This window comes from Stenella coeruleoalba (assembly GCF_951394435.1).
Source record: "Stenella coeruleoalba genome assembly, chromosome: 11".
NCBI classification, from domain to species: Eukaryota; Metazoa; Chordata; class Mammalia; order Artiodactyla; family Delphinidae; genus Stenella; species Stenella coeruleoalba.
The window spans coordinates 3,785,125-3,812,903 of NC_137157.1; the positions used below are offsets into that span (position 1 = coordinate 3,785,125).

The 27,779-nt window shown below is 47.2% G+C and overlaps 1 protein-coding gene and 1 long non-coding RNA gene across 4 annotated transcripts in view; one reads left to right on the plus strand and one right to left on the minus strand.

The window, feature by feature from the left end:
* Positions 1-4,243: 4,243 nt before the first annotated feature.
* PPARA (peroxisome proliferator activated receptor alpha) overlaps positions 4,244-27,779 on the minus strand; it is a 70,407-nt gene continuing 46,871 nt past the window's right edge. For all 3 annotated transcript variants that reach the window (XM_079937532.1, XM_079937534.1, XM_079937533.1), the window contains exons 3-8: positions 24,672-24,921; positions 16,724-16,884; positions 14,991-15,129; positions 13,859-14,064; positions 8,428-8,875; positions 4,244-5,473 (exon numbers count right to left, since the gene is read on the minus strand). In XM_079937532.1, coding sequence (XP_079793658.1) covers positions 5,226-5,473; positions 8,428-8,875; positions 13,859-14,064; positions 14,991-15,129; positions 16,724-16,884; positions 24,672-24,879 — 1,410 coding nt within the window. In that variant the 5' untranslated portion in view covers positions 24,880-24,921 and the 3' untranslated portion in view covers positions 4,244-5,225. The remainder of the gene's footprint in view (positions 5,474-8,427; positions 8,876-13,858; positions 14,065-14,990; positions 15,130-16,723; positions 16,885-24,671; positions 24,922-27,779) is intronic.
* Positions 5,300-11,322, plus strand: LOC307194443. The gene is made up of 3 exons (XR_013830558.1): positions 5,300-5,395; positions 6,225-6,377; positions 11,154-11,322. It is a non-coding gene; the product is annotated as an uncharacterized lncRNA (long non-coding RNA).

A 27,779-nucleotide genomic window follows, 5' to 3' on the forward strand; every position in this document is an offset into this window, starting at 1 on the left:
AGATCTGAGGAGTCCGGGTGCCTCGAGCCGGGAAAGGGCGTCTGGAAACGAGCCCTGGGCGGCGGCTTCTCACTCTCTGCCCTAACAAGCAGCCCCACCCGCAGCAGCCCGCTCTGCTGAGATAAGGTTAAGGACCTGCCACGTTCCACAGACACAGCATCGTGCAGAGCGTTACATAATTCTTTAAGTGAAAGTGTGGAGATGCGTTGTCTTAGTCTTTTCCTTGCAGAACTTCCACTATCACATTTCAGTTTGTCCCGTAGTTTCCACAGAAGTAGGACGGGCCTCCTGTGTTCTGAGTCCTTTGCTGTCTCTCCCGTGTGTTTCACGGGCTGAGGGTCCACGACCATTTTCCTGAATGGTATTAAAATGGCACCTAAAAATAGATACAAATCTCAGCAAAAACTTTTAGACCTCAAGCTTTGGAGCCTAACCTTAGATCTTTCTGGGCAGAAGGTCCCTAGAGGAGAACACGCCACCGGAAAAGTCCTTGCACTGAGAAGGAGGAAAGCGCCCAGTTAGCGGGGGTGGGGACGCTGTCAGCAGTCACTGTCATGGCCCTTCGGCCCTTCGTTCGCTCCTCCCAGCCGAGCTGTCTGCAGAGCCTTCCTGCTGTGCTGCCTGGAAGTCACTGCTGTCAGGAAGGCGAGAGTCCCCTTAGCTGACAGCTCCATGCAAAGACTTGGTTGGTAAGAATCCACAATCCCGGGGGAGCCCCGTAAATCAGCTTGGACCAACACTTAAGAGAAGCTGGGCCGCTTACAAGATGAGAAGAATAAATACAGACGGTCTGTCTCTGGAACCGTCCAGCGCCCACACCACAAACGCCGTGGGAACAGTGAGGGTGGCGAAAATCCTCCCTGGACACTTTTTAATAATCGCTGAGCCCCCCGCTGGTGGCATCGGTCTTAGTTTGCAACTTCTATGGACAGTACAATTTCCTCGCATCTCCTGAGTCGACACCACTGTTGTGAACCTAAGAACAAGTGACCCCTCCAGGAACACGTGCAGCCCAGGCACCGGGCTAACCCACAGGGAGCGCCTCACCGCAACCTTGCCCGTCTTAAATGCAGGGGCGGGAAGTGCGGGAAGCAGGCCACCCCTGGGGCTAACCCTGCACCGCCAGGCGGCCCTTCGTCCAAGCTGGTGTTTTCCACTTGAAGACGGGGCTGAGGATTGGAGGCGACGGCAGGAACTTGCATCGACAGCGCAGGCGGGGAGCCGTCAGCACCTGGCACAGTCTTCCTCGTGGGATCTGCGCTTTGAAAGGCCACACGGGTGGAAGAGGCACTTGAAGGTGGCTGGTTTTCCCCCGGTCCCTGGAAGCCCCCATAAAAGGCCATGCCGGTGATCAAGTTGGTCTTAGCTGGGAGCGCCGGACTCCCTGGTTTAAACAATGGACTTATATTTAAACAGGACTTTTTAAGACATTCCAGAGACAGGTGTGGTTATTGGGTCAAGACAAAAACAAAAAACCAAAAACCCTCCATCGTGCATCTGGCCACCAGGTGTCAAACGTGCCCAGTGTCACAGTGGCTTGAAAAGGAGTCAGGCACAGAGGGGCACAGGTGGGGCTGGGGCGTGGCGAGGCCTCGTCAAGCCACGGTGTGACTAAGGCTTGCACGGAGGCATCTCTCCACCCTCATCTGCCAGGATTTCCCCCATGAACAGGCTCACGCATGGCCAGCAGGCATAGCTCAAGAGGAGGCGGCCCTGGGTGAGCAGGTCACCCGGGCCCTCGGCAGTGAAAGGGTGGAGTCCTAACCACTGGACCACCAGGGAATTCCCAAGGCTCCCTTTAAACAATAAAATTCCTTTAAAACTCCACAAAACCTTCCATTTCTCAGTGTGCACACAGCAAAGGTGAGCATCCAGCCTCTGAGCCCTAACGATAGATGGTCTGACTAGAGCTGCACCAAAAGGCCCAGTGTTACGTGGACCTTAATTTTAACAGTATCTTTTGATAGCTCTATTGAGGTAGCTGTCATGCTGTAGGTTTGGGGAAACAGTAGTTGCTCAATTAATAGTACTTATCACCATATATCAAACAAAGGATCTTACGTGGGCCTTGAGCTTCTGCTCAGATCTTAGGCTGCTGCCCTTTGCTGGAACGTCCACTGTCCTCAAGGTCGTCTGTTTCCTTAGAGTTTCATGTGGCCCAGTGTAGGAAACGCATCAGTACCGTGGAAAGGTGCGTTCTGTGCTCTTAAAGTAGAAGGAAGGCCTCCCTTTAACAGGAACAGCTCTCAAGGACATTCTGGAATTCTGAAATTCTTTCCCCTCAATTCACATTCACTGTTTACCCCTGTGCATATACCCTCTTTGGGAAGATGCTTGAAACGCCTCTCAGCGGAGAGCTGTAGAAAGGTCACCGGGAAACCGGAGGCCGGGCGGGCAGCAGGAAGGGCTCTGGTGCTCTGACAGTAGTCAAAGTGCCCCTCTGACGGCTGGGGCGCCCTGTTTCTGACAATGCTGGACGTCGGGGTGGTGGCGTCCTGCATGTGCAGCCCTCAGGCTTCTCACAGGGTGGCAGGGGCAGAAGGCGGGGCGTGGGACCCCCAACTGGAAATGCCCAGGAGGCAGAGAGGAGGCGTGTTGGCAGGACGGCAGCAGGGTGTCCTGGAGGAGCCCCATGGTCCCCGCTTCCCAGACAAAGGCTGCCTGGTAATCTGTGGTCTCTGAGGAGTCTGGCACTTCCTGTGATGACAAGTCGAGGAAAGGAAGAACCAGGTTTAAACAGTGGCTTGAAGAGTGGGTCAAGGTGGTGAAAGGGGGTCCTGCCAGGTTCCGCATCCAGCATCCCGGGCTGCCAGCTCCACGCTTGTGGTCTGAAGCTTCCGGAACCTGCTTCCACTGGACCTCATGCTGACGTCTACTGAAACCTAGCAAGCCAGAGTGTGCTCTTTAAATAGCTACTATTCGAAAAACGACCATATATTGAACTGGTGAATAACTCGTCTATATTTGACTATCAGTGCTTGGAGAAATCTTTGATCAGGGGACCACAAATACTCTGAGTAGCAATTAGTGACTCTGTTATTTCAAATGAATTTCTTCCTATTAACAAGTGAACAGTGTCAAGTGGCTTTCAAGCTGAGGTCCTCTGTGGCTTCGCCAGGGGCATTGCTGGTGGTCTAGCTGGGCCCCAAGGGGACCAGGCGCTTGCTAACGCCGCTGATGCGGAACGTGGGCCCGCCATCAGCTTGTTCCCGTGGCGCGCGTGAGCTGGGAGCTCTTTCAGACAGGCTGTGTGAGAAGCTAAACAGAACAGACAACCCTTCCAAAAGCCTGAGTCTCAAGGCTCACTTTCCGACGCTGTGTCCCTTTGAATAGATCTGTCCCAAGACACCAGAGCAAGAGGCCACATATGCCTGGCACCGGGATCCTGCCCCGAGACCTTGGACAAGCCACAGGCCTCCAGGCTCATCAGCCCAGGGAGTTCGCATTTGAGGAAAGAATGGGGACACGGATGCACCCTGTGACTCAGAGCTTAACTCCTTTCTGACTTAGGGCAACCCCTGACTGGTGTCATTCTGAAGTGGAAATGCTTTGATTTGCTTCCAGCAGATCCTCTGATTGGATCTTTAAAAAAAAATAAAGATAAAACACACCACTAAACGTGTAATGTGTAAAAGGATGTCCTAATTGTAAGTTTTGCTTTTCTCTAGTTGAAGTCTCACAGTTTTATTTACAATAATGCTGATCTTGGGAACTTTATCAAATTCAATCCTAGCCATTCTTTAACGGCAAATAATAATGACCTCATAGAACCAAATTTCCTAAAGATAGAGGGGGAGGGGCACCCAGGGTACCACCAGGTCGTAAATGCGGTCGCCCAAGAGGCATCGGGGGCTGAACTGGCAGGATCAGCCCAGTCTGGCTCGGGGGAGGCACTGCTGAAAGTTCTCTGATGGGACCATTCATCTACCATGGTGGACAGAAAAAGAGGATTTCCAGGTCCGTGTGCTCTAGACGAAAACCATAATCTATACCGCCTTCCTAACTGGACCAAGGTTGAAAAGTTGATCTTTAAGGCTGAAACAGATACTGCAGATAATGGCAAAAGTACCTTACATATGTAGTTGGAGCAGGGAACAACTCTCAAAATCTTTGTAAAAACCACCAGCCTGTTGTGCATCCTGAGATGAGTACAACCACCATTTCGTATCCACCCCACACCCGCCCCCCGCCCCGGCCTGGCCCGTTCATTCTCCAGATGAGACCCCTGCCCCCAGGCCCCACGATAAAGTCACCCATGCCTCGTCTTCTCCACTCCAGGGAGCAGCTAGAGTTATAAAAATTAAGCCGCATGTTTAAAAAAGCAACACAGAAAAAGACCAAGGAGCTGCCTTGACAGAGGGGGCCCAGCGCAAGATTTACAAATAACTTGTCACTTTGCCCCTGGAGACGTGACCATGGCCCCCAAACAGCCTGAGTCAGTTGGTTCAGATTTGATAGGAAATGGAGGTGAGAGGAATGGGAAGCTGACGTGCTTCAGAGTCTGTCTTGTTCCTGCTGACCACAGACACTAGCTTTAAACAGGCAGAGGATCGAGTCCAGAGGGCCCGTGAGACGTGGCTTTCCGGGATCTTCTACACAAACCTGGGAACAGGCTTTTTCACATATTAGTTACACCATGAAAACAGCGAACTGAAACAAAACAATTGCTGCATTTTGATAGCTTATCGAATCATTCTTTGACATTCTAAATCCTACAGTTCAAAACCGGCATGTTGTCTTTCTTCAAATTCAGGAAACTTTTTAAATACCTAACCTTTGGAGACATCTAGGTTTACAGGATTATAAAAATTAAAAAGTGCTGATTAGTTTTCAAAATTATAAAGGAGCACAACAGTCAAAACGTGGTGCAAAGGGAAGACAGACCACGTATTTTGAGGTTAATTCACCAGTAAATTCCTAAGGTGACAAAGAAATCTGCATTGATTCACATCGGGTGCATTAAATCAGACCACTGAACACCATTCTGCGTAATTTTCCAAGTCCTGACTAACAGCTGCTTATCACCAGCATTTCTTGAAGCAGTGGTTAAAAAAAGAAAGAAACATGGAACAGGATTCCGGTTACCTAGAGCTTATACTTTCCTTTGTCCCAGGTTCAAATGGTGACATTTGTGCAAAGTTGCGTTGCTCCCATCTCTCACTTGTAGTGCTGTCGCCTTTAAAAACGCTTGAAAAGTTTCTTTTTTTGTGTGCATTTCCAAGAAATCAGTACATATCCCTGTAAATTTCCTGCAGCAGCGGGTGCAGGGCGGCGTCGGACTCTGTCTTCTTGATCACCTGCACCAGTTGCGCATGCTCCGTGACCAGCTGCCGCAGATCTGCCATCTTCTGCAGGAGTTTTGGGAAGAGAAAGACGTCGTCGGGATGGTTGCTCTGTAAGTGAAGTTTGAGCACGTGCACGATACCCTCCTGCATTTTTTCAATGTGTCCCACGTTTAGAAGGCCGGGCCGATCTATCCTCAAAAGAAAGCAGAGATGTTTGAGTGCAATTACCAGCATGCTAATACCTAATAACTGTTTTTCAGTTTGAGAAACCTTTTTTTTTTTTTTTTTTTTTTTTGCGTTACGCGGGCCTCTCACTGCTGTGGCCTCTCCCGTTGCGGAGCACAGGCTCCGGACGCGCAGGCTCAGCGGCCATGGCTCACGGGCCCAGCCGCTCCGCGGCATGTGGGATCTTCCCGGACCGGGGCACGAACCCGTGTCCCCTGCATCGGCAGGCGGACTCTCAACCACTGCGCCACCAGGGAAGCCCTTTTTTTTTTTCTTTTGTTGGCGACGCCACTCAGCATGCGGGATCTTAGTTCCCCGACCAGGGATCAAACCTACGTCCCCTGCAGTGGAAGTGCAGAGTCCTAATCACTAGACTGCCAGGGAATTCCCGAGAAACCAAACATTCTGATTGGACATGGCCTTTTCTTTTTACCAAAAGCTCAGCTGCCTTTAGATGCTGTTAACTTACCTAGAAGATGGAACTAGACTTTTTCCAAGTCGCTGGGCCTGATAGGGGCAGACAGGACAAATACTCATTCCTAAATATTTCTACGACCTTAAAATGACTAGCTACCTTACGGGGTGGCCGCTTCCTTTAGGATTTATCTGATTACCACCTGTCAGGGGAAAACCTGTATGTAGAGGAGTAACTATACACACAAACTGCTTTTGCATAATATGGAAAATGAAACTCTTCTTCCTGTGTCTTCTTAGGTGCTCGGTTTCAACAATATTTAAGGAGTGTGATTATGTTTGACTTCGGTTTTGTGGTATAAAGCACCGTTACAGGTACCTTCCAACATAAGTCAGCTGAAAAGAAGGTGGAGCCAGAAATGAATCGGAGGATGGATACGGGAGGATGCTGAGGTAAACCAGCGAGGGGAGGCCTGAGGCTTGGGGCAGGGAATGGGAGGATGGATACGGGAGGATGCTGAGGTCACCCAGAGAGGGGAGGCCAGAGGCTTGGGGCAGGAAGGGTGATGTGGACACAGGTGTCCTCCCGGGGTGGCTCAGACACAGACACCAGACTTCCCGGGACAGCTCAGATCCATGCATCCTGCCCTTGTTCAGAAGATCAGCCCCCACCCTCCGTATTCAATAGGCAGGGCTCTCTCTAGAGTCCCATATGCATCACTAGGATTTTCAAAAGTGTTGCTCAGCATGTGGATTTTTCTTTTTTTTTTTTTTTGGTTATAAAATAATGACTAAGTTTTTAAAGAGAGAGATTTTAAAAAATAGTAAGTGAACCCCCCCTCATAATTTTAACCCCGTCATACAGATTTCATGTATACCTCACCAGACATTTTTCTGATCTGTGATTAAAATTTCTTTTATAAACTGTCATACTACTTATAAATAGCTGTGCGTCGCTCTCCCCACAACACGGCATCTTGAGCGCGCAAAGGACGGTGGTGGATCACATTCTGTGCTTTTTGCCAGAGCACAGGACTTCCTCCACCTGTGCCCAGCTGGACGGTCAGAAGGACGGACCTCGTGGAGCTGGGCCACCCTCCCCCAGCTCCACGTCCAGAGTCCGGGCGACTGCGGCCACAGCCTCAGTTCCGCGAGTGAGGGACTCGCGGCGGACAGTACAGCTTCAGGCAGCTTGAGGAGGCGGTGGCCCCTTCGGTCTCCCCTAAGGCTGGGTGGGGTCAGCCGAGTTTACAGTAGAGGGTTGACCTTAGACCCAGGACAGGGCTATTTAAAGGAACGTGACACCGAGCCAAAAGCCTGGGGACCGCAGGGCCAGCTGCCCCGTACAGAGGCCTAGATTCTCCTGCACTGGGATCCACTTCCTTTGGCAAAGCACACTTTGCAGTCACTGACCGTGAGCTACAGATAGTTTTCATTATGAAATAGCATAAATGTACCAATGGAGACAGCAACTGTACTAACATCTGTATGACTTTATAGAATACTGTCTGTAATATGGATATAATATGATGATAACACAATTATAACACTGTCTCCCTTGGGATCTGTGGGGGATTGGTTGCAGGACCCCCCCAAGACGCCAAAATCCACGGACGCTCAAGTCCCGTATATAAAATGGCATATAACCTACGCACATTCTCCCGCGCGCTTTAGTGATCTCTAGATTACTTGTAATACCTAACACACTGTAAATGCCACGTAAATGGTTGCCGGTGTGTGGTAAATTCAAGTTTCGTTTTTGGAATTTTCTGGAAGTGTTTTTTTCTGAATGTTTTCAATCCGCAGTTGGTTGAATCTGCAAATGCAGAACCCACAGATGTGGAGGGCCAACTGTATATGATGATATTGTACACCATACATTATAATATTATTACAATTATATCTGATATATAATAGATATTAGATATACTAGATATAATTACAATTATTAATGATACCTAATCTTCCATTATATTCTAAATAAATATATATTCATGTAATTACAGATAGAACACTTATACTTTACAAATGTGTTTATATATCATAACATGAAGTTTGGGATTAACATATACACACTGCTATATATAAAGTAGATAATCAACACGGACCTGCTGTATAGCACAAGGAACTCTACTCAGTATTCTGTAAAAACCTAAATGGGAAAAGAATCTGAAAAAGAATAGATATATGTATATGTATAGCTGAATCACTTTACTATACACCTGAAACTAACACAACGTTGTAAATCAACTATACTCCAATATAAAATAAAAATTTTAAAAAATAAAAGCTCTGAAACAGAAAACAATAACATATGCTCTAGTATGGTATGATATTGATATCATTCTCACTGAATTCTGGTTAGTGGCAATGTGGGGCTCGGACACCCTCCTCCCCTACAGTGCTGGCTCCACCCTACTCACGTCGGATTTACCACCGGCCAGATTCCCTAGGTGGGAGGCTGTGATTGCCACAGCACCAGCAGGTGAAGTCAATAACTTACCTCCACAACAAATTATAGCAGCCACAAAAAGGGAAATGTCACTGTCGTCCAGCTCCAGTGCATTAAACTTCATTGCAAAATCGAACTTGGGCTCCATGATATCACAAAATGGTTTTCTTAGGCTTTTTAGAAATTCACGAGTTATAAAACCATTTCCATATGCTACCAGCATCCCGTCTTTATTCATCACAGAAGACAGCATTGCAAATATGGCCTCGTAAACTCCGTATTTCAGCAAAGTGACTTGGTCGTTCAAGTCCAAGTTTGCGAACCCCGGGATGGACTTGGCGAATTCCGTGAGCTCCGTGACCGTCTCCACAGACGTGCACTGGCAGCAGTGGAAGATGCGGACCTCTGCCTCCTTGTTCTGGATGCCGTTGGCCACCAACTTGGCCACGAGAGTCTTCTCGGCCATACATAACGTCTCCATGTCGTGTATGACAAAAGGCTGAAAAGAAAAACACCGGAATAAGTCGGGTGATTGGCGACAAGCTGTCTGCTTAATTATCAAGAAAATGATGAGTAGCTGCAGTATTCCAGCCACCTGTCGAGAATCAAATTATGTACAAAACACAGTCCTCATCCTTAAACAACCTCAAAATTAGTTGGGGACAAGAAGACATTTAATAGAGGACAATATAAATCAGTAAGAGAATAATCATCGGTGCCTAAAACTGGGTGGGGATTTCATTGCTAAGAAAGTGAAGTTCTGGGAATTCCCTGGCTGTCCAGTGGTTAGGACTCCATGCTTCCACTGTAGGGGGCACAGGTTTGATCCCTGGTCGGGGAACTAAGATCCCGTATGCCGTGTAGCATGGCCAAAAAAAAAAAAAAAAAGTGAAGTACTGATTTTGGCAATAAAGCTAACAAGAAAGAGAATATTAGCAAAGCACTTTAAATATTTTATAATGTCCTCTAAATTCCCAAATACTACTGCAATAGCCAGTAATTACAATAATTCTTAATTTTGCCATTTTATGAACTTCGCAGATAATCATCATTATCCGACGCTGACTGTTGAATGAATAAATTTGGCATGTAAGTAAGTACAAGTCAGAACGTTGGCATTTGTGTGGAAGTAAACAAACGAGCATCGTTAAACCCTTGCTCTTGGGGGGTAAACTGGAAAGCCTTGAAGGACCCTCGTTTCCCGGTACAGGAGACTGAAATCTTCCCACCACTGCTCCATGTTCTGAGACAAATACCGAATCCCCATGGCAGCTCCCTAAATGTGGCCTTCCCATTTGCATCTAAACCCACCGTTCCTGCCATTTTATAAAGATCTAACAGAGGAAGGAAGAGATGGTTGGCCATGTTATTTGAAGCCAACGTGCTCAGAAGCGATGATGTATCTGGTGGGGCTTAGAAGAATGGGCACAGATACCGCTGCTGGCCAAACTTTGTGCCAGCTCTGTGTGCAGAGCGGAATAAATGGCAGGCTCTGAGGGATCTCTCTCAGCCTTAATGTGTTCTACAGACCAATAATGAAGGGGGCTGAGGCATTATTTTCGATCCCCACTGGATAAACACTGAGTGTATAAGAAGCCCAGTGATTTTAAGAATCACTCTGCCAGTGGGCAAAACACATCACTGACAGTGCCTCTGTGCCCACGGCACGACGTGTGCCCTATTTCTGGGCTCACAAGAGCATCAGGAGGAATCAGCACAAAGCCATCTTCTGGGAACCTGCTGGGTATACCTGGTACAGAGGTGGGTGTGTTGGGATAATGTGATGCATTGCCTACGAAATGTTTAAACAGAATTAGAATTTGCAAGATAGTGTGGGACAAAAAAAAAAAAGATCTGATTTCACATCTGAGGAAAGGGAATATTTTTAAAATTATCTGTGAATGACTGAAAACATTCTGAATACAGAACTCAAAGCCCAATTTCTAACGATCTCAAGTTTGATGAAGGAAGAGTAAAACTGTCTCTCTCTAAAGACTTTAAAAGCAGGCCAGAACTTCCCGGTGGCCCAGTGGTTAAGAATCCACCTGCCAATGCAGGGGACATGGGTTCAAGCCCTGGTCTAAGAAGATCCCACATGCTGCAGAACAACTAAGCCCGTGCGCCACAACTGCTGAGCCTGCGCTCTAGAGCCCACAAGCCACAACTACTGAGCCTACATGCCACAACTACTGAAGCCCACGCGCCTAGAGCCCGTGCTCTGCAACAAGAGAAGCCACCACAATGAGAAGCCCGTGCACCGCAACGAAGAGTAGCCCCCGCTCGCCGCAACTAGAGAAAGCCTGTGCGCAGCAACGAAGACCCAACACAGCCAAAAATAAATAAATAAATTGAAAGCAGGCCAGATTTACCACTGTTTTGAGAAAGTCTGGGGGCAGTTCTGCTTCACAGGAAGTTGGAGCTCGGATTTAAAGTATTAACGTTTACAGGATGGACCAGAAAAATGTTTTTAAAGGACAGGTGGCAGTACTCCCTCAATTTCAGAAAATATTATAAGGCCACCTTGACTTTATTCAAATCACTGGCTTTTCAAAAGTACATTCAGCAGAAATAAAGGTGTTAAAAAAAAAAAAAAGAATCCTGTTGCCAAAAAAAGCCCTTGAGAAACACTGAGTTAGATAAAGTTAGAGTCTACCAGAGTCCTCCACGTGAGTGTACACCGTGGACCTTTAAGAATGGGATTGGCATAAATAGTGGCTCCCAGTGTTAGACAGCAGAACGCTTACTATTATTATTATACTGTTGTTGTTATTTGGTAGGACATCTCTTGGACTAGCACAGACTGGCTACACAATTTGCAGGGCCCAGTGCAAAATGACAATGTGGGGTCCCTTATTCGAAAGTGCTTACGAATTTCAAGACAGTGACAGAGCACTAAACGTCAGCACAAGGCCCTCTAAGCAGGGGCGTTGTGAAGCTGGACACACGCCCAGGACGCTGGCCCTGGACTATTTTTATGTGGAACATTCTCTCATAAACGGAGACTTCAATGGTAAGAAATATTTCATTTCATGTGTATAAAATTATCGCCTGGATTTTAAAAGGCAGGCCTCATGAACAGGCAAAATTAGAAACGATCTGAATTCAAAACAAGTGCTAACATTTGAAAAATCATGTTTATTACAGCCAAAGAGATATTATAGAGTGACACCCTTGAAAGTTTGCCAGACTTTATTGAGAAACATTCTTGATTAGACTATTTTAAAAATCCAGAAGCTTATATTTAACTTTGGAATATTTTCTTTATCCTCAAGCTTGACTATGAATATATCTGATGTTACGGGTGGTCATTTCAAATCGGTGAAGCACACTGTAAAGCTTTTAAACGGCACAAGGCAGAGAGATGCCCACTTGCCCCCAAAACCACTCCACGCCAGGACCAGAAGTCTCCCCTAACTGATAGGTATTTCCCTCGCTCACGCCTGACACTGTTCTATGTGCGTTAATGATGTTATAAGAATTCATCTCCAAAACACATCAAAACAGCATTTCCTGTGAAAAGTTCGGCAGCAGCATCTTTTCGGAGAAATTTAATTGTGACTTATTGGTAGAATTGCTTTGGATGAAGTGATCTAATAAGCTCTTGGGTAGGTTTTACTACACACTTCTAGATATAGTACAAAATAGTATGTTTTTCAAGCTACTGACAAGTTATAGGTATAATATTTCAATATAACACAGCAGGCCAAACCCCACAGTGTGGTGTGAGGGGGCTGCCATTCCAGGATGCCGCCCCTCCCGGCAGCTCTGTCTCTGACCCAGCACAGATGGAGCAGAGACTGTGGCCCCAAGCTGCGCGCTCCAAGCTCTGGGGTGCATCAGGCTGGGCGGGGAGGTAGGAGGAGGGCCATGCTTCAACATACAGAGGAAATGGGGTGGGAAGTGAACCCAGCTTGGAGCAAACAGTGCCGTCAAAGGCAGTGGCTGGCCCTGGACGCTCCCTTTCAAACTGGTACCCGCGATGCTCTGCTTCGGAGGTGGGCAGAAGCAAGCAATTGACTCTCAGCAACACCCCGAATTCTGTTTTTCCTCTCCAGTGACGCCCAGTGCTGGACTATGGGTCTATCATTTATTTTCTTAAGACCAAAAGCCAGATTCCTCTCCCAGAGTAACTGTGTGATGGCCCTCAACGGTCCAGATTTCAACTCTGGCCGCGGGTGATGGGCTCCTGCTTAGAGTGCGTGGATCTCAGTGGGGTGTGAGAAGGATACTCCAGGGAAATCGACTTAATATTAAACGAGTGTTTGGTTCCGAGTCAAGATGACTTTTAAGTTTGCTTTGCTTTGCATTCTGAAAACCCAAGGGAGATGGAGAAGAACTCAGCAAGATCTAAAAGGATTCCAAGAGAGCAAAAATTGGGGTTGCTTTAATTTGGGGCTATACGAATCATTTCCAGGATAGAAATTCAAAGGTAAGAGATTACTTTGCTTTTACCCTTGTGATCTGGAAAGGGTTAGGGTGGAGTTTCTTGGAGCCTCTGGGGCCGCCCAGCATGGGTGTGGCTTTATGACTTAACAAGAGTTTGCTTGAACCCTCCTAAATTACCTCAGCCTATTGAATTGGAAAATTCACCGCAGAATGAAAAGACTCAGTAAAAAAGAGGTTTGGTTTGTTCATGAAGGTAAGTAGCTTGTGAGATGCTTTATTTTCCTGTGACTGAAAATTCCAGCTTGTAATTCCCAATAAAGATGGCTTCAAGCTACTCATTAGGACAAATGAAACCTGTTTCACCACTCTCACAGGAGAAAGGCAAAACGTCTTCATTCGCCAGCCTTGGGCCATCCCCCTCTTTGAAGGTAGCTCTGAGATTAGGCCTGTAATGGAGACAGAGGCTTAGCTAACTGTGGGGTGGGTACAGGGTGGAATCAGGCAGGAGAGGCGAAGTGTAGGCGTCCACAAGGGGCGATCTTAGTTGCCACCGAGAAGGTCCAGAACTGTCCCAAAAGACAATAACGCTTCTGTAAACAAAGGACCCTTTCTAAGCCCCGAGATGTCATTTCCTTCTCATTGGAGAAAAAGAAGGTGGGCAGGGGGTAGGAAGGGGGAGGTCGGAGAGGAGAAGGTAGTTTTAGGGGGAAGGATGTGAGAGCACACTTTGAGTGGGAAGTGAATAGTTTCATTTTCTGGCATTAAAATAGGGATTAAAACAAAATCACTTAAGAAGCAACCCTAGAATCTGGTAAACTATTAACCAGACTTTGAGTGCATTAATTACAGAGTCATTAGAAGAACTTGGTTGCTAGGAGCTCTGAGGTGGATCAAATGGGACGGGAGTTGCTGCTGGGCTACGTTTTATAGTCTCTGAAGGAAATGTTTCCATTGCATTGTCTCCCATTTGCGTTGGGGATAAATATGATTTTCTCAGCATTTAGGACATACTTCCTCAATCCTCCTCCTCGACTCTGGCTGACGTGTTGCCAAAGAAGCACTTCAGACTCTAATAACCAGCGGCAAAGCCACCTACCGGATTGTTGCTGGCCTTTCCCGCGAGGATGACCCGGGCCTTAACCTTGTTCATGTTGAAGTTCTTCAAGTAGGCCTCGTAAATCCTCTTAGCGAGAGATTTGAGATCTGCGGTTTCAGAATTTTTTTCTAGGTCATGTTCACATGTAAGGATTTCTGCTTTCAATTTTGCTTTTTCCGATCTTGGCATTCGTCCAAAACGAATCGCTGGGGGTCGGAGGGGAGAAACGGAAGAACGGAAAACACAGAGAAATGAACAACAAAACACGGCACGAGGACTAATGGCTGGACGAAAGGTTCACACCACGGGTTAGACTGTGAGCAAACATGCATGGGTAAGTTACCATCCACTTCTCAGCACTATTCAGCTTTCTCCCTTGGAGAGATGAAAATAAACCTCAAACCCCATATATCCTGGACTTCTTAAAAAGCTTGAAATTAAAGGTGGCACCATGACTCACTTTATCAGTAGGATGGGCTTAAGGTCACTTCATGTCGTTAGGTACATAATTGAGCCTTTCGGTTAAGGAGATGGAAGTGAGCCTTAGAAGGAGTTAACATAGTACCTTTTCCTTTTACCAGAAGGTAGACATGCAACTCTTACGAACACATTATTTGAAATTCACTTTCCTGTAGTAATTGGCAGATTCTAAAATAAGAGTATGGGGACTGCCCTGGTGGTCCAGTGGTTAGGACTCCGAGCTTCCGCTGCGGGGGACCCAGGTTCAATCCCTGGTCGGGGAACTAAGATCCCGAGAGCCGAGCAGCACGGCCAAAACAAAAAAAAAATAATAAGAGTAGGATTGAATATAATTAAATTCATAACATGGTCACATGTTTGCAATGGCACATGCTTCATACATATGACATGAACATCAAGACATCCCAGTGGTCTCCAATGGGTTTCAAAATCTTGTATCAAAGTGGTACCATCTGAAGTTTCTAACAGTATTTCCAAGGGTTCTACTGGATCTCTGTTATTCGAGGCTCATGTTTCTTAGGCTATCATGTTACAAAATGACCCGAGCATTAAATGCTGCAGCACATTCATTCAAAATACAGCCTGTTCCGACCCGATAAGGGGGGTAAACTGAGGCATGGGTGGGGAAAATGCGATAGACAACCTTACCTACCATTATGGGACATCCCAACTGAAAGGCACTTGTGAAAACGACAATACTGGCACTTATTCCGGTTCTTTTTCTGAATCTTGCAGCTACGGTCACATGTGTCATATGCCAGCTTTAGCCGAATAGTTCTCCGAAAGAAACCCTGCGGATTGAGATACAGTTTATTAAAGAATATGGGCCACTGAGGAATCAGTGTCATTCCTTTATTCACGTTTCCTGTTGCTCATTTGTTGTCTTTTTTTTTTTTTTTTTTTGCGGTACGCGGGCCTCTCTCTGCTGCGGCCTCTCCCGTTGCGGAGCACAGGTTCCGGACACGCAGGCTCAGCGGCCATGGCTCACGGGCCCAGCCGCTCCGCGGCATGTGGGATCCTCCCGGACCGGGGCACGAACCCGTGTCCCCTGCATCGGCAGGCGGACTCTCAACCACTGCGCCACCAGGGAAGCCCCTATTGTCTTTTTTAAAATTGAACGAAATGTAGAGAAACAGTTTATCTAGAAAGTCTGATGTAATTGGGGCAAATTGGAAATTTCATTACATGTAAAATGAAAAACAATAAAATGAGGCAAAAGTCAAAGTAATTTCAACACGTCCTCACCTGGCCTGGGAAGACACAATCACAGTCTCCTGAAGAGTGACTCTGCCTTGCTAAGATTTATACAAATGTGACTTTCTCTTCTGAGGACAGATCCATATTTGTGACTAAAAAGTTCTAAGAATTTTTGTAAGAGAATATTAACTCTCTAAAGGACAAAGATTATATAATAAAAGGAAGCCAGCTGGTTGTAAATAATTTTCTCTTTATAGAAGTGTCTTAGGGACTTTCTGGCAGTCCAGTGGTTAGGACTTAGCGCTTCCCCTGCAGGGGGCATGGGTTCCGTCCCTGGTGGGGGAACTAAGATCACGTGTGCCGCGTGCTAAGGCACAACCAAAACAAAACAAAAACAAAAAACAAACAAATAAAAATATCTTAAACTTTACTTTAGTAAAGAACCAACTTTACTATTTAGTTCATAAAAAAACAAAAGTAAACCAAGGTGACTAACCATGGCCCTGCAGAAAAGGCCACTTTGCAAGTAGTTTTTTTCAAGGTATGCGGCTGGCAAATTGTGAAGGTTTATATTTACACTGGCTCTTTCCTCTTTGCTTTCCGGTCATCCTTCCGTAGTTCTGCTGGAGGACACGGCCTGACCCCCTGCACTGCGGGCTCTGGGTCACCTCTGGTTAGAGGTCCAGCTGAGCTGGCACAAGAATAAGGATATACACGAGGGTGCTCGTGGTTCGGGTGGACAGGCCCCCGGCGTGCAGGAAGGGGCTGCCGGGGGATCCTGAGCAGCTGGGGAGGACACAGCCGCGGGGCTGGTCGTCGCCCAGCACGTGCTGCAGGATCCTGACATCTCTGATGGTCGTGAGAACCCTTGCCCTCCGTGACCTTCTGATGAGGGTGGAGAGAGAAAGTGGACAAAACTCTCTGACCTCGCATCCAAATGAAGGGAGCATCTTTAATGTGGTTTATTTTCTGTTAAAGAACACACCCTCTACGTCACTTACAAAGAACAGCCCAGCAATATGCCATAGACTTTCCAAAGAGAGAAAGGAATGTGTTACGTGGGTCAGTTTCTGATCTACAACTTGAGCAGACCTTTCTTAGTAGTGACAAACATTTGTGTATAAAATAAAAGGAACCACACGTAGTCCCCGAAAAGCCACCTTTCTCCCCATCCAGGGTCCACCGTACCTTGCAGCCTTCACATGCGTGAACTCCGTAATGGTAGCCCGAGGCTTTGTCCCCACAGATTCTACACTCGATGTTCAGTGCTACACTGGACGATTCCTCGGCGCTGCCAGGAACCACAGGGTAAGAGATGGACGAGGGACTCGAGGCTGGTGAGAGGGTGTCTAGGAACACAAGGGGAAGATTTACGAATATTCACAGCCTCGCCATCCGACGTCGAAACCAGCTTTCTGAGGACCTGAGTTCACGGGTGAGGCATTTAGTGGGGAGGCATCAGCTGGTGGGCAGGGCTCCCATGCTGCATCCACCCTGGCCTGGCCCTTGCACACCCTCTGTGCTCCCACAGTGACCACGTCGCCGGCATCCCCGCAGCTCCCACCCAAGGGGCTCCCCAACTGAGAAACAACTTTACTTTTTAATCCATAAAAAACAAAACAAAATGGACTAAACCATGGCCCTGCCGAAAAGGCCACTTTGCAAGTAGCCTTGTTCACACAAACGGTTATAGCAGCTTTATTCCTTTCTTTTTTGGGCGGGGGCGGGGGATACTATTTTATTAACATTTAAATGTCACCAACAATGAGCTCAAGTATATGCTAGCCACATGCTCAGATATTTTTTTTTTAAATAAATTTATTTATTTATTTTTGGCCGTGTTGGGTCTTGTTGCTGCGCGCAGGCTTTCTCTAGTTGCGGTGCGCGGGCTTCTCATGGCGGTGGCTTCTCTTGCTGCAGAGCACGGGCTCTAGGCACGTGGGCTTTGGTAGTTGCAGTACGTGGGCTCAGTAGTTGTGGCACACGGGCTTAGTTGCTCCTGCGACATGCTCAGATTTTTGACACAAAGATAAAATGGACAGACAGCTTTAAGGGTGCAATGTATTTAACACTGCACAATATAGTCAACAATTAGACAATCTAGGGGGTGGTATAACTATACACTGCAAGTATAGTGACAAGCCCCGGAACTGGAGGAAAAACCCGCCATTCAGGACTTAGCAGAGGTCCTTGCGGCGGCTTTATTATCCTTAGTTGCCCAAAATCGACGTGTCCTACACCCAATTCATTGCTTTCTTTGCGTCCTTGCTTCCAGCCCTTTTGTAATCGTTAACTCAGTAAATGGCATCAGAATATAGAATAAAAATCCGTGTGGGCAACACAAAAGCACAATCCATGAAAGAAAAAAAAAGAAGCTGGACTTTCTTTATTTTTTGCGGTACGCGGGCCTCTCACTGTTGTGGCCTCTCCCGCTGCGGAGCACAGGCTCCGGACGCGCAGGCTCAGTGGCCATGGCTCACGGGCCCAGCCGCTCCGCGGCACGTGGGATCTTCCCGGACCGGGGCACGAACCCGTGTCCCCTGCATCGGCAGGCGGACTCTCGACCACTGCGCCACCAGGGAAGCCCTGTGTCGTATTTTAGATTCTACATATAAGTGATATCATACGATACTTGTCTTTCTCTGACTTATATCACTTAGTGTGATAATCTCTAGGTCCATCTATGTTGCTGCAAATGGCATTATTTCATTCTTTTTAATGACCAAGTAATATTCCATTGTATATATATATATATATACCACGTCTTCTTTATCCGTTCCTCGTCAATGGAAATTTCGGTTGCTTCCATGTCTTGGCTATTGTAAATAGTGCTTTAGCAGCTCTACTCTTTTTTTTGGCTGTGGCATGTGGCCTGTGAGATCCTTAGTTCCCCGACCAGGGATTGAACCCAGGTCCTCGGCAATGAAAGCACAGAGTCCTAACCACTGGGCCGCTGGGGGAATTCCCCAGCAGCATTATTCTTAATTGCCAAAAATCAGAAGCAACCAAGATGCTTCAATAGGTGAGGCCAATCCCCAAAGGCTACAAACTATACGATTCTTAATATCCGACATTTGTGGAAAGGCAGAAATAGAGCAGTGGTAAAAAAAAAAAATCAGCGGTTGGAGTAGGGGTCGGGGAGGCAGGGTTGAGTAGGTGAAGCCCAGTGGCTTCTTGGACGTGGTGAAATTATTCACATGAAAATGTCATGGTGAATACGGGACACAATGCACTTGTCAGAATCCACAGACGTTTACAGTACAGAGTGAACTTCAAACGTGTGCAAATGAACCAAAAAAAAAAAAAAACTGAGGAGGTCCAGAGATTCCAGGATGGCATACAGAATGTGATGATACAATCTATATCACAAATGTAAGAAACATTCGTAGGAAACCTCGCTGAAGATATTCGTGTAAGTGACCTTGAAACGAATGGAGTCTGTGAGACCAAAGGCAAAAGAACTGCCCCTGGACACTGTCCCCAGCCGATAAAGTTGTTTCCCACAGGGCTTTGCGTGAGCAGTCCTGATGCCACCGCACTGGAAATGAACAACTAATTGTTCATTTAATGATGGTGACTGAATGGATGGCTGGGCCAGGTCTCTCACTGTTGGAGTGTGAGCTCATTGATACAGCGACAGGAGGAGGCTAAAGTGGTCCATGTGGCGGTGGATTAGAGGTGCAGACGTCTGTCTGAACTCACGTTTACCCTGACCTTGAGACAGACAGCTACATACAGAAATACAGACGTGTACATACATGCGTTAGTATGTACACATGTATGTCTCTGCTCTATCAGCTGAGAGAGCCTAAAAGAAAAGATACTCCAGGGAATTCCCCTGCGGTCCAGCGGTTAGGACTCCGCACTTTCACCGCCGAGGGCACGGGTTCAATCCCTGGTCGGGGAATAAGATCCCGCACGCCGCTTGGTGTGACCAAAAAGAAAAAAAGAAAAAAGATATTCCAATAGCAACCTGAAATGCTTAGAGGGAACAGTGTACTGAGGGCTAAGAGGCAGTCCCGTGACCACCACTCACGGCGGAAAAATCTCAGAATCCTTGGGGCACTGGCTAAAATACTCAAAAGGGTTTTGCCTCTGAATTGGGGCAAAATTACTTCTAGCATCAACACTGCTCTGGTTCCGTCTAACAAAGCTTAACCACAGGACCTGAAAGGCTCAACATTTTCCACGTAACTTAACTGCATTTCAGAATAAAACTCAAGAATATTCGTGCAAATACAAAATTCTCCATCATCAACAAAGTTCACAATGGATGGTATCTGATAACAAATTGTAAAACATGCAAAGAGGCAGAAAAGCGTGACCCGTTCCACTCCTGTCCACCCGCGAGAAGTGAAAGCACTGTCCACACAGAGTGTGTACACGAGCTTTCCCGGCAGCTTTATCTGTAACAGCCAGACCCGGAAACAATCGCATGTTCGTCAATAGCGTGAATAACCTGTGGCAAATCCATACAGTGGATTTTAGAAAATGAACTGTCGGTAGATGCTACCAAGGCAGATGAATCTCAAGATAATTTTGCTGAGTGAAAGGAGTCAGACTAAAAAGAGTTCATACTATATGATTCCATTTATATACAATTCTAGGAAATACAAACGGATGGATCATGATAGAGAGCAGCAGATCAGTGGTACCTGGGGAGGGAGAGAGGCATGAGGGTGGGGAAGAGGGATTACAAAAGGGCACACGTAAACTTTGGGGTGAGGGGTGTGGAATTTGATTGTGCTGTTGGTTTCACAAGTCTGTGCGTGTGCGTGCGTGCGTGTGTGTACATCCAATTGCACACTTTAAATATGTGAAGTTTTTACGTCAGCAAAGCTGCTAAGAAAAATTGGGGGGTGGGGTGAGAAAGATAGATGGGCTGAGTAAGCAGCCTCACCCATCTGGTCTCCCAAGGAGTCAAGTTTAAACTGAATGCGTTTTATAGCCGGTCCTCCCATATTTGCAATTTACATAACTTAAAAATATCACCCAAGGGAGCCATTACATACAAAGATGAAAAATCTAGTTTACAAATAAGCAATCATTTTATCTCTCAAATCAGTTGGAAACAATAACAATGAAAAGCCTGGAAAGGAGACAAAGCAAGATTTTAAGAATTTTGAGATGACTCCAAACGGCCAAAAGGATTAATAAACACAGTAAGGAGAACCGAAGCGAAATAAAACTGGATGACCACACACCCCCCACCTTAACGGCCAGGGGCCAAAAGTCAAGGATGTGTGTCTAGTACACTTCAGTGCGGTCACTTTTTGTAAGTTCCCTTTTTTTTTCTTTTTGCCATAGTGCAGACCCCATCACAAACAACGGCACAGTGCAGACCCACGTACATGTCCCCTTTTAAACAGCGCCCGTCCCCAGTGGGCTTGCTGGATTTAGAGCTCGTGCACGTTCGGCCACTCTCTCCACGCACACGGGTTTATCAGTGAACTTGGCTGCCAGCGGAGTACAAATGCTCCCTTTCCCACCGTCACCAAGGTCAGTGCACAGTCGTGAAAATCATCCTCCTGGAGTGGGAAGACGTGAACAGACAGTCGGGGAAACATGCTCCAGACCGAGATCGTGACACAAGGGGGCCCACGGCGGGGGAAGAACACAGAGACCTTATATCAGACGCTGCAGGGAGAACCTTCTCGATTCCCCAAGAAAGCCTGCACAGTCCGAGCTCGGAGCTCAAAACCACACACACACACCTCCTGGCCAGTCCAAACCCAACTCCTCCAGTCCCAGCCAAGACCCAGTTCTTTTTTTTTAACATCTTTATTGGGGTATAATTGCTTTACAATGGTGTGTTAGTTTCTGCTTTATAACAAAGTGAATCAGTTATACATATACACATGTTCCCATATGTCTTCCCTCTTGCGTCTCCCTCCCTCCCACCCTCCCTATCCCACCCCTCCAGGCGGTCACAAAGCACCGAGCCAATATCCCTGTGCCATGCGGCTGCTTCCCACTAGCTATCTACCTTACTACGTTTGTTAGTGTGTATATGTCCATGACTCTCTCTCGCCCTGTCACAGCTCACCCTTCCCCCTCCCCATAACCTCAAGTCCGTTCTCCAGTAGGTCTGTGTCTTTATTCCTGTCTTACCCCTAGGTTCTTCATGACATTTTTTTTCTTAAATTCCATATACATGTGTTAGCATACGGTATTTGTCTTTTTCTTTCTGACTTACTTCACTCTGTATGACAGACTCTAGGTCTGTCCATCTCATTACAAATAGCTCAATTTCGTTTCTTTTTATGGCTGAGTAATATTCCATTGTATATATGTGTCACATCTTCTTTATCCATTCATCTGATGATGGGCACTTAGGTTGTTTCCATCTCCGGGCTATTGTAAATAGAGCTGCAATGAACGTTTTGGTACATGACTCTTTTTGAATTTTGGTTTTCTCAGGGTATATGCCCAGTAGTGATATTGCTGGGTTGTATGGTAGTTTTATTTTTAGTTTTTTAAGGAACCTCCATACTGTTCTCCATAGTGGCTATATCAATTTACATTCCCACTAACAGTGCAAGAGGGTTCCCTTTTCTCCACACCCTCTCCAGCATTTATTGTTTCTAGATTTTTTGATGATGGCCATTCTGACTGGTGTGAGATGATATCTCATTGTAGTTTTGACTTGCATTTCTCTAATGATTAATGATGTTGAGCATTCTTTCATGTGTTTGTTGGCAATCTGTATATCTTCTTTGGAGAAATGTCTATTTAGGTCTTCTGCCCATTTTTGGATAGGGTTGTTTGTTTTTTTGTTATTGAGCTGCATGAGCTGCTTGTAAATTCTGGAGATTAATCCTTTGTCAGTTGCTTCATTTGCAAATATTTTCTCCCATTCTGAGGGTTGTCTTTTGGTCTTGTTTATGGGTTCCTTTGCTGTGCAAAAGCTTTGACGTTTCATTAGGTCCCATTTGTTTATTTTTGTTTTTATTTCCATTACTCTAGGAGGTGGGTCAGAAAGGATCTTGCTGTGATTTATGTCATAGAGTGTTCTGCCTATGTTTTCCTCTAAGAGTTTGATAGTTTCTGGCCTTACATTTAAGACCCACTTCTTTTAAGGCCTGTGTTTCCTTATTAATTTTCTGTCTGGAAGGTCTGTCCATTGGTGTAAGTGGGGTGTTAAAGTCCTCCACTATTACTGTGTTACTGTCGATTTCCCCTTTTATGGCTGTTCGCATCTACCTCATATAGCTGCGTAGGTGCTCCTACGCTGGGTGCATATATATTTATAATTGTTAAATCTTCTTCTTCTTGGATTGTTCCCTTGATCATTATGTAGCGTCCTTCCTTGTCTCCTGTAAAAGTCTTTATTTTAAAGTCTATTTTGGGGCTTCTCTGGTGGCACAGTGGTTGGGAGTCTGCCTGCCATTGCAGGGGACACGGGTTCGAGCCCTGGTCCGGGAAGATCCCACATGCCGCAGAGCAACTAAGCCCGTGCACCACAACTAGTAAGCCTGCACTCTAGAGCCCGCGAGCCACAACTACTGAGGCCGCGCGCCACAGCTACTGAAGCCCGTGCACCTAGAGCCCATGCTCCACAACAAGAGAAGCCACCGAAATGAGAAGCCCGCGCACCGCAAGGAAGAGTAGCCCCCGCTTGCCGCAACTAGAGAAAGCCGGCAAACAGCAACGAAGACCCAACACAGCCAAAAATAAATAAATTTTTAAAAAATTTAAAAATAAAGTCTAGTTTGTCTGATCCAAAACCCACTTCTGCCAAGAAGTACAGTGGAGTCAAGTCCACCCCAGACAGGGCTTCCTTTCAATCAAGGTACAATTTACACCACATTATACCGGGGTGGCTTAAACGTTGCTCAGAAAGATGAACTGTGCAATGATTTCCTCTTTCACAGCAAGGTGACCTGAGCAGACCCCGTGTTTTATTTCTTTGTACCTGCACTGGCTGATGCCTGATGTAGTTTTTTTTTCCTACTGTCACCATCTTGAAATTTATTTTTTCGGTTTTACTATTTTTTTATTGAAGTATAGTTGATTTACGATGTTGTGTTAGTTTCTGCTGTACAGCAAAGTGATTCAGTTATACATACACATACATTCCTTTTTTAAATATTCTTTTCCATTATGATTTATCATAGGATATTGAATATAGTTCTCTGTGCTATACAGTAGGACCTTGCGGTGCATCCATTCTATATATAACAGCTTACCAGGGAGTAGAGAGATGGTTCAGATACATTTCCAGATAAAAGAGAGTGATTTTTATTACAGTAGGAGTCTCTGCTTTAAAGAAATATAAACTCACAGCATTTAAAAAATGCCGCTGACTGCTGAATTTCAAGCATTATGTGGTTTATGTACAGCTTTTAAAAAGAAGGCATACTTGTTGGTTATTTATTTTATTATTTTTTTGCAGTACGCGGGCCTCTCACTGTTGTGGCCTCTCCCGTTGCGGAGCACAGGCTCCGGACGCGCAGGCTCAGCAGCCACGGCTCACGGGCCCAGCCGCTCCGCGGCACGTGGGATCTTCCCAGACCGGGGCACGAACCCGTGTCCCCTGCATCGGCAGGCGGACTCTCAACCACTGCGCCACCAGGGAAGCCGGTTATTTATTTTTAATATAGAAATGTGTACATGTCAATCCCAACCTCCCTAACTATCCGTCCCTGCCAGGTAACCGTATTTAACATAAATAACCAACTGGGACAAAAAATTAAAATTAAAAAAGAAAATCAGTCACCCAGGATGCACTCAAAGAGTTGCCCACAGGGAGGTGTGTCACAGAGCTGCTCATCACGGTGAAAAATTACACACAGGCTGCTCAGGTAAGTTACATGCAAGAGATTACTCCGTAGTGTAAAAGTGATATTTTCAGGTGAAAAATCAAATGAGCTACACACTTATGGTGTGTGCACTCTTATGTGTATATTATACTTCAATAAAAAGTTTATCCAAAAAAAAAACGAAAAAAGAAGGCATACTATGATATGCGAGACACGCCTGGGAAGTTTCAAGGCCCAGTGGCACTGCGTGTCGTGCCTTTACGCATCTGAAGATTTTAATGCAGAGAGATGTGTCTTCTCCAGGTAAAGAGAACAACTTTCTCTGTGGAAAAAAACGTTTCCAGATAAAGCTTTCTAGGAAGTAGCACACTTACCTGTAATAACGGAGCCATCTGATCCTGGACCACTTCCTAAATACTGGTATTCTGTAAAACTAAAGCTTCCAGAACTGTCCTCACCAATGGACTGAGAAATATCTTGAATGGTTCCCATTTCTTGTAGGAATTCTTCAGAGAGTGGGCTTTCCAGATCATCAGCCTCGAGGGGGGAGAGGGGACCGATTGGGCTCTCTGTGTCCACCATCTCGACCGGATGGAGCTGGTCCCACTGCCGGGCTCCACGTTCCTGGGAGGAGAGAGGAGTCATGGGTGAAGCGGACATAGCAGAACACTGGTTTTCCTTGAACAAAAACCTCATTTATCAGCAGAGACACTCCTGAACTCACAATCTAAAAAGTAACGTTGTTGGCCACCTTACCTCCGCTTGACTCCAGACAAGCTCATTAAGAAAATGGAAATCTTTATTATTCTTTTTTATTTTGGCTGAGCAGCTTGCGGGATCTCAGCTTCCCGAGCAAGGATTAAACCCAGACCCCTGCAGTGAAAGGCACTAGACCACCAGGGAACTCCCAAGAAAATGAAGATCTCTAAACAAGAACACGTCTCAGGAGCCAGAGGTGAGCAGGCCAGGAATCATTCATGCGCCGTCAAGCACACACTGCGTATCCGAGGTGGACGAAAACAGCAGAGGACACACATAAAGTCCCCGCTGTCCCAGAATGCACCTTCTGGTGGGGACAGGTCTGGACAGTCTGCAGGGGGAGGATGGGGAAGGACACTGCCCTACATGACCGGCCAGGGAGGACCTCTCAGAAAAGGGGCGCAGACACCTGCAGGAATGAGGCAGTGAGCTGTACGGACATTTTGGGTAGAATGTTCCAGCAAAAGGAGCGGCAAGTGAAAAGCCCCCAGGATGGAAGCATGCGGGTACTTCCAGGCATGCGCAGGCCAGTCTGGCTCAGGGGGGAGCCCGGGGGGAGTGGGACGGGCAGGCAGTCGGCACACACGCTGGAGGCAATATTATACGTTTCCTTGCACCCGTGGGGGGAGTCACGTAGGTATGCCTAAAGAACGAGTGCGCCGTGACAAATACATCGTGGAGTTAAAAAAATCTGAACATGTCAGTCCCCGACCGCGCTAGGCTGCTTCAACTCACACACAGAAGAACGCTCTCCACGTGGGCACTGTTACGGGCCGCACCGTGTCCCCCCAGATTCCGCTGCGGGAGTCCTAACCCTTAGGACCTCAGAATGTGGTTGCCTTTGGAGATAATAAAGAGGTGATTCCACTAAAATGAGGTGTTTAGAGGGGGCCCTAATCCAATCTGGCTGGTGTCCTTATAAGAAGAGGAGATTTGGACACACAAAGAGAGACAGCGGGGAGCACACACAGAGGGGCGACCACGTGAAGACCCGGCGGGAAGGCCGCCGCCTGCAAGCCAAGCAGAGGGGCCTCGGGAGAACCCAAAGCCGCCGACACTTTGATCTTGGACTTCAAGCCTCCAGGACTGTGAGAAGTAAATGCCTGCTGTTCAGGGGCCCCAGTCAGTGGCCCATTGTTAGGGCAGCCGAGCACATGCGCACAGGTACAAAGTCAAAACAGCGGTCCTTCCCGTGACGGCTGGCTTCAGGCTCTTGCTCAAGCCTCTGCAACCACTTCCTGTGACCCTCAGCCTTGTGCCTGTTCTCCTAGCTCGACATGGGCCCTGGTGACGCTGTCTCCCCGGATCTCGCCCTGGTCGCCATCCCCCACCCCCAGGGTGACCAGTGGCACTGGGCCATCGCCTCATCCAGACCTCCCTGTGCTGTCCGCCTCTGTGCCAGGCCCCAGCCCCCCTGCCTGAACCCCCCTCCCATCCCTGCCTTCCCCAGGCCCCGCTCCAGGTCCACCCTTGAGCCTCGTAGGGTCCCTTCTCGCCAACGGGGCCGACAAGGTGACATTTAGCTTCTGAAATGGTCGCAGGGAAGCCCAAGGCTCACATCGCGGACAGGACCAGAGGAGGTGCGCGCCCCCAACCACCGGCAGGGCTCAGCGCGAGGCGGCTGCCCCCTCAGCGCGACCACAGAAGGCTGGGCTCTTTGGACCGAGTGAGAACACGCTGCCAAAGCAAACGCGTGGACCGGGCTTGCGTAAGAACACTGCACACTTCAGCCCAGCTGAAGGTAAACAGCGGCTTTAAGGGCAAAGATGAAGGGGTGGTTCGGCTGGCTTTAGACATGAGAAATGGGTCCAGTTCACACATTTTTGGGAAATTCGCCTCTCATGCCTGGAATTCTGGTAATACATGGACAATAGCACACAATGAAAAAGAAAAGAGAATCATTAAACTCCCATAAGATTTCGAGGGCTTTCTCATCTCTTAGTGTGAATCAGGCTGTGAATCTGTGCACTTTTTCTATCATATTTTATTCTGCGCCACAATTGAATTTCTTCAAATGGCAAGTAAGAGAAAGGTGTAAGCGTTGCTTAAGGTATTTCCCACCATGAACAAAAGGTTCCAAAGTGCGGTCATTAACTTACCACCATCACCATAGAGTTCAGCCTAACAGATATCTGATAGCCGGGCAGAGGCTGTGTTATCAACGGGGCCGTGACCACCACCTCCTCTGCCTGTCTTAGTCTCAGCGCTGCAAGGAAAACACACACGGACAGCAGCCTCTTAGTCCTGCCGATATTCTACCTTCCAACCAGGAGTGTCCAGAACGGGAGGAACTGATCTTTGACTAAATGTTAGTCTCCCTGTCATTACATCCAGGGAGTTAGAATGTTTTGAGATCTTATCATTTTACTTATCAGCTGCTTTTAAAGGATACCTGAGATTTATGTAGAGAAACACCCGGTGTTCCTGTTAAGAAGAGCTAAACGAGATCCCTGGGGAGTGAGGCAACACCGCGACCTCCGGCCGGAGGACTGGCCTTTGCACAGATCACTGGACATCCTGGCCCTGCCTGCTTCCAGCCAGAGCAGATAAGGGAGAGTGCCCTTTGGACGTGTCCCCGGGTAGAGCTGAGGCTGCATGGCACGCAGCCCGCTCCGCCGGCCTGCGGCTTCCTGGCAGGCTCCGCACCTGCTCTCCCCACGCCGGGGTCACCTCGGCTCGGGGGGCAGGAAGGTCACGGCAAGTACCTGCCTTTCAAATCCACA